This window comes from Rattus rattus, chromosome 12 (genome assembly GCF_011064425.1).
Source record: "Rattus rattus isolate New Zealand chromosome 12, Rrattus_CSIRO_v1, whole genome shotgun sequence".
Lineage (NCBI taxonomy): Eukaryota > Metazoa > Chordata > Mammalia > Rodentia > Muridae > Rattus > Rattus rattus.
Window position 1 is genome coordinate 57,649,577 of NC_046165.1, and position 13,545 is coordinate 57,663,121.

The window sequence follows — 13,545 nt, forward strand, 5'->3', positions numbered from 1 at the left end:
AGAAGGAGAAGGAGAAGAAGAAGAAGAAGAAGAAGAAGAAGAAGAAGAAGAAGAAGAAGAAGAAGAAGAAGAAGAAGAAGAAGAAGAAGAAGAAGAAATAATTACTCTTCCCTGAGTAATTCAGAAAATTGGGCAGCTGTCTGAAGCCTCGGGGCTATGAGGAGCCTGGAGCCTGCTACACTAGGGAGTAGAGATGTAGGACAGAAAGCACACTGCCTCATTTAAAGGTTAATTATTCCTTCCATCTTTTTAGCGTGACCTAAGGTGGACTTGCCTTCCAGAGGGGTGGTCCCTTGGCCAGGTGATTCATGCTCAAGGGCGGTGACAACTATTCATCTCCATCCAGAAGTAGATTTCATTTTAAAGAGAGGAGGCAACAGCTTTCCCCTAATGACCAATCTGTGTTATTGTAAACTCCTACCTCCCAAGAAGTGACCCTAAAATCACTTAGGAACCAAACCAGGGTCTACAGCCTCCAGACACACTTCTGACAATTTTGACCTCCAGCTAGAACCATTCTCACATCTTGAGAATCCCCAGATGCTGGTGGATTTTAACTTTCAATTCTTAGGGCCAGTCTATCCTAAATCAGGCCAGGTGGGTTACCATAGCAACCGTTGCCTGGCATGAAGTGAGGAACCGGGATGCCCAGAGGCCTCCAGCGTCCAGCGTCCCCAGGTGGCTTGAATTAAGCTCCAAGGCTCCGAGGTTGTCAAGATGATTGTTTAGAATTGTGATGGATCTTGGAAAGGGATATTTTGGTCTGGTGGCTTGGAAGGCAAGAACTCCAAGATGCTAGGATGGACAGCTGTTTGCTAAACTAATGGATTTTTTTCCCCTTATTTAAAAAAAGCTTCATAGAAACCAACGTGGCTTGCCAAGGAAAAGACAATTTCCATGGCCAGAAGTTTGTAATTCATTTTCTTGTCTAAGTTGGAATAAATGCTTTGAGAAAGTTTTTTTTTTGAAGAAAAAAGTGTAATAAATGATATACACACAGCATTAGATTATTTTAAAAAATACTTTAAAAAACTTTTTCATTTATTTTATGCATATGAGTGTTTTTGCCTGTATGTAGGTCTGTGCACCATGTGGGCACCTGGTACCTGCAGAAGCCAGAAGAGCCTATTAGATCCCCCTGGGACTGGAGTGACAGACAGTTGTGAGCCACTAGTGAGTGGGTGCTGGGAACCAAACCTGGATCTGCTGGACGTGCAGCCAGTGCTGACCCTCCGAGCTGCCCTTAGCCTAAAATACACAATTTGAGTCACTTCTAAGAGTTCGGGTTAGTGGATTCACCCGGCCTTCACCTTGTGTTTGATCCTTCAGTAGGGGCCTCTGAGATGGATCGATAGGGAGTGCTGCCAAGCTTGATGACCTGAATTTGATTCTCAGAGTCTGCATGGTGGAAGCAGAGAACTGACTCCCCACAAGTTCTCTTCTAATCTCCACGTGTATGCTGTGCAATAGGCACATTCTCTCTCTCTCACACACACACACACACACACACACACACACACACATTCATACACTCACATTTACACACTCACACACTCATACACACACATTCATATACACACACATTCATACACTCACACACACTCATACACACACACATTCACACACACATTCATATATTCACACACACATTCATATACTCACACACATTCACACACACATTCATATACTCACATACACATTTACACATTCACACACACTCATACACACACATTCATATACTCACACACACATTCACACACACACTCACACACTCACACACACATTCACACACACACACACCTTCACACACACACACACACACACACACCTACACTCACACACACATTTACACACACACACTCATACACACACATTCACACACACATTCATATACTCACACACACATTCACACACACATTCATATACTCACACACACATTCACACACACACACACACACACACACACACTCACACCCAAATTCTCATATACACATACACACCCATAGAACTATACACACACACACAACACCATACTCTCCACCTCTAGGATGTTTCATCTTGCTAAAATGAAAGTCCATCTCCACAGTTTCTCCTTCCCCTCACTCCAGCCAGGTATCCCCATCCTACCCTCTCTGTGACACTAACCACTCCACATCCATCTCGTACATGGGGTTTTTCAGCACCTGCCTTTGGGACTGATGTTTTTACCCAGCAGGATGACTTCTGTGTTCGTCCCTGTTGCCCCATGCGGCCAAATGTTGTTCCAGCTTCACAGAGACTGTTTGGTGTATCTGCTCATCCACTGGTGCTTACCAGGTGGCAAGAGTGGGGGTTCCACCTTCTGATTATTGGGAGTTACTGTACTACAGACAGGGGTCTGTACTGTTAAGTAGATATAGAGGGTGAGCTTTTAATTTTGATAGATCTGTAAAGTTCCCAAACAGGAAAATCATAAGAACCCTAAAAACAATTTCCAGAAATTCTGTTCCTAGCTTCTCATTTGCTTTATCATTCTGTCTGTTGTCTGTCTGTCTGTTGTCTGTCTGTCTGCCTCTGTCATGCTTTTCTTCTTTTATTCTGTGGTGCTGAGGATTAAATCCAGGGCTTCATTGTGCCAGGCAAGCACTCCATACTGAGCTCTATACGTAGCACTTTCTGGTTTGTATTTTCTAAGCTTTACACAGCCTTGAACTCACCCTGTAGCTTAGACAGACCTTGAACTGTGATCCTCCAGTTTCAGCTCCACAAGTAGCTGGGATGACAGGCATGTGGCTGTGCCATTGTCCTCATGGTGTTCATCTCCTTCTCTCTTCTTGATGAACACAGATGTGCACATGTGCACACACATGTATGAACAGCATTATCACTTTCTTCCTTCTAGAGTGTTTGCTTTGGGTTTGTGTATTTAAAGTCACGTGTCTACCTCTCTTCTTTGTCACCAGGGGTAAACTCCTTCCTCGTGTACATGGCTTTCAAAGATCGGTTCCAGCTGACGGATTCCCAGGTGAGAAAGTCAGGCTTTCTGAGTAGTCTCCTGACTTCTGTTTGCTCTGTCCATAGCTTCTTCCATGTGTGTGCAGCTCACTCATAGCTTAGTGGGACATGGATGGCAGGTTTGGGGTTTAATGAAATTGGCCTTTGATGGGGACTTGGCTCTCCAGACTCTGGCGTTAAACCGTAACCTCTAATCAGGATACTGTGAGGCCTAGTGGTAGTGCCTTGGTCACACTGGTGCAGAGCTGGGTGTTATCCTTGCATTTCATACCCTACTCCTGTCCTGTTGGTTGGGCTGCCTCTCTGAGTCTGAGTGACCAGAAGCAGTTCTCTTGAGCCAATTGCCAAACTAAGCCTTCCACAGCAACCTGGGTACCAATTCTCCCCTACCCAGGGGATTTCCTTTGACCAGGAAGATGCAGGTTTGGGTCTCTGAGCTTGTCCCCCTCTTCCTCAGATCTATGAAGTACTGAGCGTGATCCGGGATATTGGTGCCATAGCTCAAGTCCATGCAGAGAATGGTGACATCATTGCAGAGGTAAGGGACCCTTCCTTCCACATTTTCTTCATCTCATGGAAAACAAGCTCAAGAATGTAGGACAGCTTTGGAAGCTGAACACCCGTGTGGAAATCTAGAGGGCCTTATGGTCTGGTACTAGGGCTCTTTCAGTGAGCTCCTGCTAATGTTGTTAAAGCATATTGCTGGTTCCCGTTATAGAAAGGCCCTTCTCTTGGCACTGCAGTGTAACTCTTCTGGATAGAGTTGAGGAACATTCTAGTCACACCTGGATATCATCATGTACTGTGCTGTGGGCTAGAAGTGACTTGGCTCTCAGCTCCCCAAGGGAGGCTGAATATGTTGAAGAGCTCTAGAGGATCTGTCTTGCTCAACTGGGACTGCAGTTAGTGTAGTGACCCCTTCTCTTCCTGAGGTCTGGCATGACACTGGGTATCCAGCAGGGCCTACTGTACTTCTTGCTAGGGAGCTTTTTGTCCAGGTCTCTTGGCATCAGCCACCTTCTCTGACCACTTGGCTTTCTATATACACATTACAGGAACAGCAGAGGATCCTGGATCTGGGCATCACGGGCCCCGAGGGACACGTGCTGAGCCGGCCAGAGGAGGTGAACAGCTGGGACTGGGAAATGTGACTTGGTGTCTTTTAGATTCTGTGCAGGGCCCCTTCCCCTCCACCCTGTACCTGTTAAACGTGGGGCTTTTTGGATGTACACTGGTCTTTCAAAGAAATGTGTGTGCATGTGCATGCATGTACTTACCCATCAACATTACTGCCAGGCCCCAAAACATAGGATGGAACCACACCCAAAAGTAGGATGTTCTTTTACGTTGCTAAAGCGCACATGTTGAGTCCTTGCTGCAGCACTCTTAGTCGGGCCTAGTTGACAGAGCCATTGAAACCGTACACAGGATTAGGCCAGACTGAGAAGCACAAGGTTACCACACTGAACTGTGGAGCTTGTAAGTCAGAAGGCTGCAGGGATCATGTATTGGGAGTCAGAGCTTCCACCACAAGTGTTTTAACCTTACGTGCTTTTCAGAGGCTGGTCCTTCAGTAAAGGTAAAAACGGCCTGTCTTACAGCTCTGAGGGAAGAAGATGATGGAGGAGTTCTGCAAGGAACCTTCTAGACTATAAAGATGTATTAGAGGCAAGGGGAGACCCTCTGGGACCTGGGCTGGTGGAGGTTCAACATTTAAGGCGTCCCTTCCAAAGACAGGTCAGAGGGGGTTCGTGGTCTGTGAAGGAAATGAGGCCACCAGAAACCAGAGCTTGGCCAAACAAAGCACAGAAACAGGAAGAATGCCCACGCGGCTACCAGGAGAGAGCCATCAGGGAGCCACTGTTGCGGTTGACTCTGTAAGCAGTTACATCAATTTGTATGTGGCTCAGCACAGGAGCCTTCTCTTTGGCCATTGTCTCACAAAATTAGAGTGCTGAGTGACCAGTTATGGACAGCCCCGAGGCTCAGCAGGGCTCGGGATCATGGTGGGAGGAGGCTTTTCAGGTGATAGGGAGGAGCCCAACTTACACCAGGCACTGAGTTTGATAATGCTCTGAGTAATTTCACCCCATGTCAGTCCTACTGGTAGGAGGGATGGAGGGAGGGAGGGGGGGAAAGAGGCAGGCAGACAGGAAGAATAGTTAGGACTCCAAGCCCTTCACCCTTGCTGTTTTTCCTGATGATAGTTGTTTAGTCTGTCAAGCTGAGTCTTCCGTGTGTTAAACTCGAGGGGGTGACACAGAGAATCAAACATGGAGCCATTCTGAAAGGACTTGGCTGTATGGCTCACTTAGGAAGAAACCCCCAGCACACAGGAGACAGCATTAAATAATGATTTAACTCCGTGTAGTGTTAGGGTCTCGCCCATCAGTAGCACCACGATGGCCAGCTTGCGTTTGAACTCTGCCTGCAGCTCCTGCCACTGTGAGCTGCTCTTCAACACCTACCCTGTGGGCGGGCGACTCAGTAGGATTTCCCCAGGGTTTTAGCTAAGAAGATGGGGGAAGGGGAGACTGGTAAGGATGTCAGATTCTAGGGACCCCCTGTCTGAGGTGCTGCAGGGCGATTGACACATGTTCTGATCACAGCAGTACCTGGCCATATGTGGCAGTGGGACGAGGAGGGGATGGTCCCCACTGAGACGTTCAATGAGCTAGTGACACAGTGGCAGACGGGAAGCATATATGTAGGCCAGAATGTGACTGGCTACTAGCAATGGGCTTAGCTGTTAGAGCCTGGTGTCAAAGAAAAAAAGTGGACTTTCAAATCTGTACAGCCAAGCCGTCAGAGACACAAGACCGTCCCGCCTGGGCCTCACAGGATGTATGTCCAGGGTGTGTAGCTTGTCACGGCAGAGGGGCTGTCTAGAGATTGTCTGGATTCTGCTAAGGATAGGTCATTTCCCTGTGGTGTTTGCTCTGGCCCATCTACAAAATCACACAGACAACCTCCCAGATGTTCAAGATCTCTATAATGAGAAAAGGTTTTATTTTTAAGCTATTTATTTATTCATTCATTTATTTTTACACTCCAGATTTTATTCCCCTCCTGGTACCCCCCTCCCCCACACACACTTTAAGCTATCATACCCTTTCTACAAGATGTAGAGATTTTGGTCAGGGCTCAGTGCACATACAGCAGTATCTGTTGCGTTATCAGAGGCAGAGGCTAGACTGTTCTGGCTGGAGAGTGGAGAGTGAGGTTTAAATACTCTCTTCTTCCAGAGAGCTAGCATTTTAGTTGGGCCTCTGTCCAACTTCAGGCCACTCTGTGGGGCCAGATGGAGCCTGGATTCCATTCACAGTGTGTATGCAAATCTAGACAGACCCCTGGGACCGGGATTCTTCCTCACCAGTCTTAGAGGCAGCCAGTCCCATTCGGCTTCTTAATTAGAGGCCCTGCACACCCTGCTGTACTGAGGGCAGGCTTGCAGCTCCCAGACTTTATTTATAGCCTGTCTGTCCTTTTGTGAAGGGTCTGTGCTGGGACGTCAGTACAGCTCTTTCTGGCATCCATGTGAAGTGTTGAGCATCTTGGCATCCTCTTCATTCACACTTCAGAGACTTCTGAGCTGACAGCCCAGCAGGAGGCTCCAGGGAGGGGGAGGAGGGCAGGGAGCAGGAGGGAGGCTCCCTTCAGCTTTCCCTGGAGAGGGAGATGGTTCCATGTTTGGTGAGTGTTTCTGAGGGCCGGCTGGTTGCTTTCCTGTAGATCTGTAGGCTCTCTTCACACAGAAGCTGGGTGTGAATGAAGGCCAGTCTCCATCACTGGGATGAGCACTGAGAGTAGCAACAGACCCCAGCCCTGCCGTGCTCCAGTGGAAACTGGACTAGCCAAGGCAACTCTGTAGGTGTGTGGCTATCTCCTGTGAAGAGTGACCACCTGGCTTTTTAAGATACATTAATGAGATGAAGCCATTTCTGTGTGCAGCAATGGGTTTCCAGCCTCTGCTTGGGGATGTTGGGAGTGGGGTAGTATGGTAGATAGAGAAAGAGTAAGGCTATCTCCCTTCTTACCTTTAGGAGTTTACACCACAGTGTTTTCTTAGGACTTGGCAGTGGCCTTTTGGGATCCGGTGTGGATCAGTTTCACCTGTTACGATAAACACACGTTGTTGTACATAAGATGTACCTCCGTAACAAGGGGGCTTTCCTGGCTGTGTATTCAGTAGACAGGATGTGGAGTCTGAAATTCCATTCCCTGAGGCTCAGATATAGAGTCAGATGTTCCATTTGGGCAGTTCTTCATCTGTGCTGAAGGTCATATCAGGCTGTGGCTGGCCAGACATACCCTTGGGGGAACGTGGTGGAGCCCAACTCTATTCCCAATCCCTATGAAGCTTGTTTTGTTTTGTGGGTGACGCTGGCTTGGCCAACTCGGCTCTAGAGTCACAAACATTGAGTGTCTTCACTCCAGATCATGAGAGCAGAATGAATATCTACATTGAGATCAGCCAGGGACTGGGTATTCTCAAATGTGAGCAAGTGAGATGGTTACCAGAATGTGGGGTTACCAGAGTCTTTGCCCCTAACAAGACTAGGCCCTAGCAGCCCTAGCAAGCATTGGCTTGACCATCCACAGGCTAATTAGAAAAACAAGCAGCAGGGCTGGAGAGATGGCTCAGCGGTTAAGAGCACTGTGCTCTTCCAGAAGTCCTGAGTTCAATTCTCAGCAATCACATGGTGGCTCACAACCATCTGTAATGGGATCCAGTGCCCTCTTCTGGTGTGTCTGAAGATAGCTACAGTGTACACATATGCATAAAATAAATAAAAAAGGAAAAAAAAAAAGAAAGGAAAACAAGAAGTGGTGAACAGCAGAATAAGAGGCTGGCTCCACGTAGTTACAGTAGGAAGAGGAACAGAGATCCAGTGGTTTCCTCAGAGTCCTGACATGAAGTTCAGGTTTAACGAGTAGGCTGCTGGTCACGGTGGTACACTTGGTGGCTCTGATGAAGACACGAGGAAGTATGATCAGGAGTTCCTGCTAGCTTGAGTCTTTTATGGCCTGGAGATATGGCTCCGTAGTTAAGAGCGCTGGAGAGCTCACACCGCTCTTGCAAAGGACCCAGTTTTGGTTCTCAGCATCTATGATGGGCAGCTTACAACTGTCTGCACCTCCAGCTCTGGGAATAGTCAATGCCACTGATCTCCATAGGCACCAGCGTGCATGTGCACAGACCTAAGAACAAAGCAATGAGAGCTTTTTAGAGAGAAGGCACAAAAGCACGCTTAGACAAACAGTCCTCGTCATGGTGAGGTCCCTCCCACCCATCTCTGCCTTGGCCTTCGCTCTCCTGGAAGGTGTTCTGTGTCCTCAGAACTGTGTGAGCTGTCTTTCCTGGAGACAAGTTTCTCCTCTGGCGGGCACCCAGCTTCAGGCTCTTCCTTCTCCCACTGTGAAATTTCTCCTCAGAAAACTCCTTTCTTAGAGGCCATTGTTTCAGTTCTTTGATAACTAAAGGGAGTAACATAAGTTATCTTCAGAATATCTTGTTTTCTGCCAGTATTCACCCATGCTGGTTACAACCCACTTGGCTAGGTCCTAGCACAGAGTTACTGTGGGTCTAGGTGGAGCCTGCGCATCTTTCTCCTGGATGCCATGTAAGAAAGAGCCTTGGGAATCCGCCTGTGTCTGTTGGCGAATAAGGACAAAGATGGGCATGAGGGTAGGTGGGGTTTTCATGCTTATCTGCCCTCTCATAGGTCGAGGCTGAAGCTGTGAACCGGTCCATCACCATTGCCAATCAGACCAACTGCCCGCTGTATGTCACCAAGGTGATGAGCAAGAGTGCTGCTGAAGTCATCGCCCAGGCACGGAAGAAGGGTGAGCCTCGAGGGCCTTTCGGACGTACCCTGGGCAGGTGGAGGGAAGGCGGCGGCTCATGGAGGAGGCTCTTTTTCCGACCCTCATGCCAACTGGGCCACTTTGATCAGGTTCCAGCATTAACCTAATTGCAGCCCAGCAGAGCGGGCAGCGCTAGTTTCCTCCCTTTGTTCCTGGCTGTGGCCTTGTTCGTATCTATTTAAAGCCAAGGCCACGTGGGCAGGTATCCTCCTCTTTGTGTAAGTTGATTTTTCAGTTTGATTCTGTGTAAACAAACTAGTTACATACATAGGTTACATCACTTTTCACTGGCTACACAACTGGCTACATTCCCCTCTGGGGAATGCTATTGTGCAAACTGGCTACATTCCCCTCTGGGGAATGCTACTGTGCAAAGTGTGTCTTCCTTGGGCAGGGATTTCTACCTGGAATCAGTCAGAAGCTTGTGTGGGACACACGTGTTTATTCACCTCAAATTACTCGTTGCAGATATACTGTGGATATACCGAGTGAAGCCCCTTCTCCCGAGACAGGTCTTGGAAGCTAATTTACTAAGTGTGGCTTCCAGCACTTTCCCTGAGGGAGCATCTGATTCATTATGCATAAGCAGTCCGTTGCCACCTGCCGCACTATACCAGGTTGGCTAACCATACTGCGTGCTTTATGTATGCTTAGGGCGTCAAGCACAGCATAGAGAGCTGGAAGTCATAGCATTGGCCTTGATGGGAAACTTGTCCTGATCTGAAGTGAGCATTGCAAGGGGATCCCTATCTTCCTTCTTGCCTCCACAACCTGCTTGTGTATCTTTCCATCTCACATGTCTCCATTTATCTGCTTTTCTCCCTGGCTCACTGGTGCCTCTGCCTCTCTCTGCCTCTGCCATTTGGCCCGTAGGTTGTTTGTACTTTAAGGCTGTGTGATCCTCCTGAATCAGTAAGGGCTGTGGGATGTTTTCAATGATGGGTGACTTGGTACAAGCTCCAGAAGAAATTGCTCAGTGACGACTCAGTCAGTCTGCCCCAAGAGACAGTGGCTTCCAGAACATTCCAGTAATTTCTGGCTCTTGCTCTTTGGAACTTTCTGGGACTCAGTTTTGACCAGTTGCTATTAATATTTGAGAGCCTGCCCTCTCCTGGATGCTTGAAGAATCTGCCTTTTATTTAGTATTAGCAGCAATGGCAGCAGCATTTTGATGTTTTGAGACATGGTTCATATAGCCCAGGCTGGCCTGGAACAGCCTGTGTGGCTCACCATGGAGCTTCTGACCCCACTGCCTCCACCTCCTGGGTGCTGGGAGCACAGGTGTGTACTACCAGGCCATACTGGGAAGGAAGGGCATCCAGAATCTGTTCAAAATTTGCTTTGCGTTATTGTCTGAGGAGACCCTGTGGGTGCTGACTGAAGTCTGTGGTCCTCTATCATCCAGGCACACTTTTAAGGTGGCTGGGTGTTCAGCTCCAGCAGTGAACACCCTTCCTGGTACTTCCGTTTCAATGTAGCACAGGTATAGTGGGTTCTGTGTCTGAAAATGGGACCATGGCGGGTAGCTAGTTTTGTGTATTTTACTGGTCATTCAGCACCCATGTGATTAATGAGGAATTAGTTAAGGGAAACAGTCACATGATTTTAGATTCCTGTGGCCTTCCTGCCCAAAGTGTAAAATACCATAGGCTGGCCTTGGCAGAGGGCGGGTGTCAGCCCCTTGACAGACCACAGCTAGGGCAGAATTGTGAGCAGCAATTCAGCGGCACCCACGCTCTCTCCCAAGCCTCTGGCCACCCCTGAAGGGTGGGGCTAACACGTGCTTGTGTGGCATACAGTTTCACTTCGGCATGCTACCTCAGGGTTGTTTCTTTTAACTTTTGAGTCTGCTCAGAAAGGGAAACAATTCAGTCAGTTCTGTTCCAGAACCTTCCAGCTGTGCCCACATCATGCTTCTCAGGGTTGCCCTGCCATCCTTCAAAGTCACTGGGGAATTCCACTGTCTTCCAGTGCTAACAAGAGCAGCAGATGGCTCTGGCCCTCCAGAGAGCTGGGAAGGAGGCTCTCACCACCCAGTTGGGATTTCCAAACATCCTCAGGATGCAGTCTGGGCGCAGCCTTCGTCTTTTGTTTCTCTCTGAAGCTCAGAGCTTGGGAAGAGTAGAGCTAAGCTTGATGACTGGGCCTCTAACTTCAGGCTTCAAAGCTCCCTCTTAATGTTTGACCAACTCACCTTTCCTCTTGGAGGTTATGTTGGTAGAGGAAATTCTGTGTTCTGTACAGGTTAGGACTTAGTTCAGGGAGAACCTGGACCCTGAACCTCAGCACAGACCCAGGTAATAAGAAACAGGTATTCTCAGACAATCAAGAAGGAGACAGTGGCAGGCTGTATTAGGGTTCATTCCTTGGAATTAATAACACTGTTCAGAAGCAGACCCTGTTTATGGGACTTTAGCTGTATAACTTACTATCACTTATCTGTTTCTCACTTCCAGAGGGAAGGAAGTGGTAGTTACTCTTCTCACAGGGGGACGCTTGTATTTAAATGAGATACTGAGAGTGGAGATGTGTCCGGTAATCAGGTGTCCTTGCCATTGAGGGATGTAAAGTGATGGCTTAACCTGGAGGGTGTTCAATATGCCAAGCCAGGCAGAGACATCCATGTATTTTTCCTATGTGATACTTCAGGCCTCAGTGCCAGGAACAAAGTGTGGTCTTGACCGCCAGCATCTGCCCTTGGAGGGAGGATGGGGGGGAGCAGAAAGGCACAGGGGAGTGGTCTGTGCTGTTGTGGCCAAGCAGGGCTAGCATACAGGAGAGAGAGCCTGTGAGGTTCAGGCTGTGGGAAGGACTCAGAACAGCAGTTATTGTCTTAGTAAACATTGGCTGGCTCTTCTCTCCATGTGCGTTAAGTTTCCTTACACACCCACAGACCCTCTGGTCCTGTGTCCAAGGTGGGAGACATTAGGGCGAATAGCGAAATGGGATGGATGTTAGAGTATGGGGTGAGATGTCTGTGAGGACTGTAACTGCATGCCAGCTAGACCCAGCTCAGCGGCAGCCTGTGACCCATGGCTACCATTGTTCTGTGCCATGCAACAGCACACCACTTTACTAACCTCACTGTGTACAGAGGGAAATGAAACACAGCCAAGACTGGAATATAGTAGCCAGATTTTAATTTTTCCTGAATTTTCTTATTTTCTCTTTCATTATTGTGCATTATTGGGATTTGAACCTAGGGCCTTGCACATGCCAGACAAGTGTTCTTTCTCTGCACTCTATCCTGGTACCTCATCTTACTTTGTATTCTGGGACAAGGACTCTATGTTGCCCAGGCTGGCCATGAACTTGTGATTCTCCTGTCTCAGCATCCTGAAGAGCGAGGATTACAGGCCTGTGCCATAAATTCCTGACTTGGGTTTTAGTCTTAAGAAGAATTTGGACAGTGGTTGATTTGGTCAGCTCGTGCCACAGAAGAGGAATTAAAATGCAGAAAATGAACATGTTGTTCCCAGTCATTCAGCTTGTGGGAAGAAATGGGCATGATTCCAGACACCTGCCATCTGTCTGTCCTGTGTGTCCAAGGTGGGGACTTCTCCCTCCACCCTTTCTCAGGCTGCCTTTTGTTCACACAAGGAGCCTTGTGTGGCTACAGAGGCCTTCCTGAGGGAATGCTGACCTATGGGCAGTACCTGCTGATGTCACCCATGGACTCTCCTTCCCTACCCTTAAAACTAAGGAGTAGCCACATTCAAACAACCATGGCTGTGGAGGGACACTAAATCCAGAGCCAAGATAAGACTTCTGTTGATCTACAGGTCAATGGGATGTTGAACATCATGAAAACCTCATGGTCGTGTCATATATGAAGATCAATTCACCTTGGGGATGAGACCTTGAGGTTGAACTAATTAATTTAGCACATAGTATTCTTGAACCCGACTTGAGATTGAGGGTGTCAGGTGGACTGGATTGTGAATGTCATAAACTCCCAGCAGAGTCCACTAGCCAGAGAAACAGCCCATTGAAGGATGGGGAGGGGACAGACAGACAGAGGTGGATTTATTGCAAGGCATGTGGTAATGCTGCCGGAGTGGAAATCTTTAGGGAGGGCTGGAGACTAGGTAAGAGACGACCACTCACATCGTCTGAAGGCTGTGTGGGGACAGAATGCACTTCCTAGTCACTGCTCCCATTTAAACAGCATATGTCCCAGAGGCTGGGAATTCAGACTGCATTGTAATTCAGCCCAGTGGGATAAGATCCTGGGTTTTATTTTCAGCCACCTGTGCTCTCTATCTGTAACACATTCTCTGGCTCTTTCAGGGCAGATAGAGCTGGGAATTTGAATCCTTAAATTTATTCTTTCCAACCATTTTGTCTAGCACTATTAAAGGCAACCAACCAGTGTCTTTCTATTAATTTGATTTTTAGGAATGTCCCCTGGCATCAAATACAACACCAGAGCCTTGCTTCATACAAGTATTTGACTCAAGGCTCCCAGTGATGCCTTGTGTATTTCATCACATCATTGTGGTGTAGATTACATATGTTTTCCTTACTATAAGAAGAATCATTAGAACCAATGAATTACCTCACAGTAGAGAATCAATTCTAGGAACTCAGAAAATGTATCCTGAATATTTTATTTCCTATCTCCTGAGATGTATATGCCTATGATGCCAGCACAGGGATAGGGATTAATATCATGAGAACTCT

At 47.8% G+C, this 13,545-nt stretch overlaps 1 protein-coding gene across 2 annotated transcripts in view; it reads left to right on the top strand.

Moving 5' to 3' along the window:
* Positions 1-13,545, top strand: part of Dpysl2 (dihydropyrimidinase like 2) — a 106,774-nt gene that overhangs the window by 76,636 nt on the left and 16,593 nt on the right. For both annotated transcript variants that reach the window (XM_032917593.1, XM_032917594.1), the window contains exons 5-8: positions 2,943-3,004; positions 3,452-3,532; positions 4,050-4,118; positions 8,721-8,841. In XM_032917593.1, the coding sequence (XP_032773484.1) occupies positions 2,943-3,004; positions 3,452-3,532; positions 4,050-4,118; positions 8,721-8,841 (333 nt within the window). The remainder of the gene's footprint in view (positions 1-2,942; positions 3,005-3,451; positions 3,533-4,049; positions 4,119-8,720; positions 8,842-13,545) is intronic.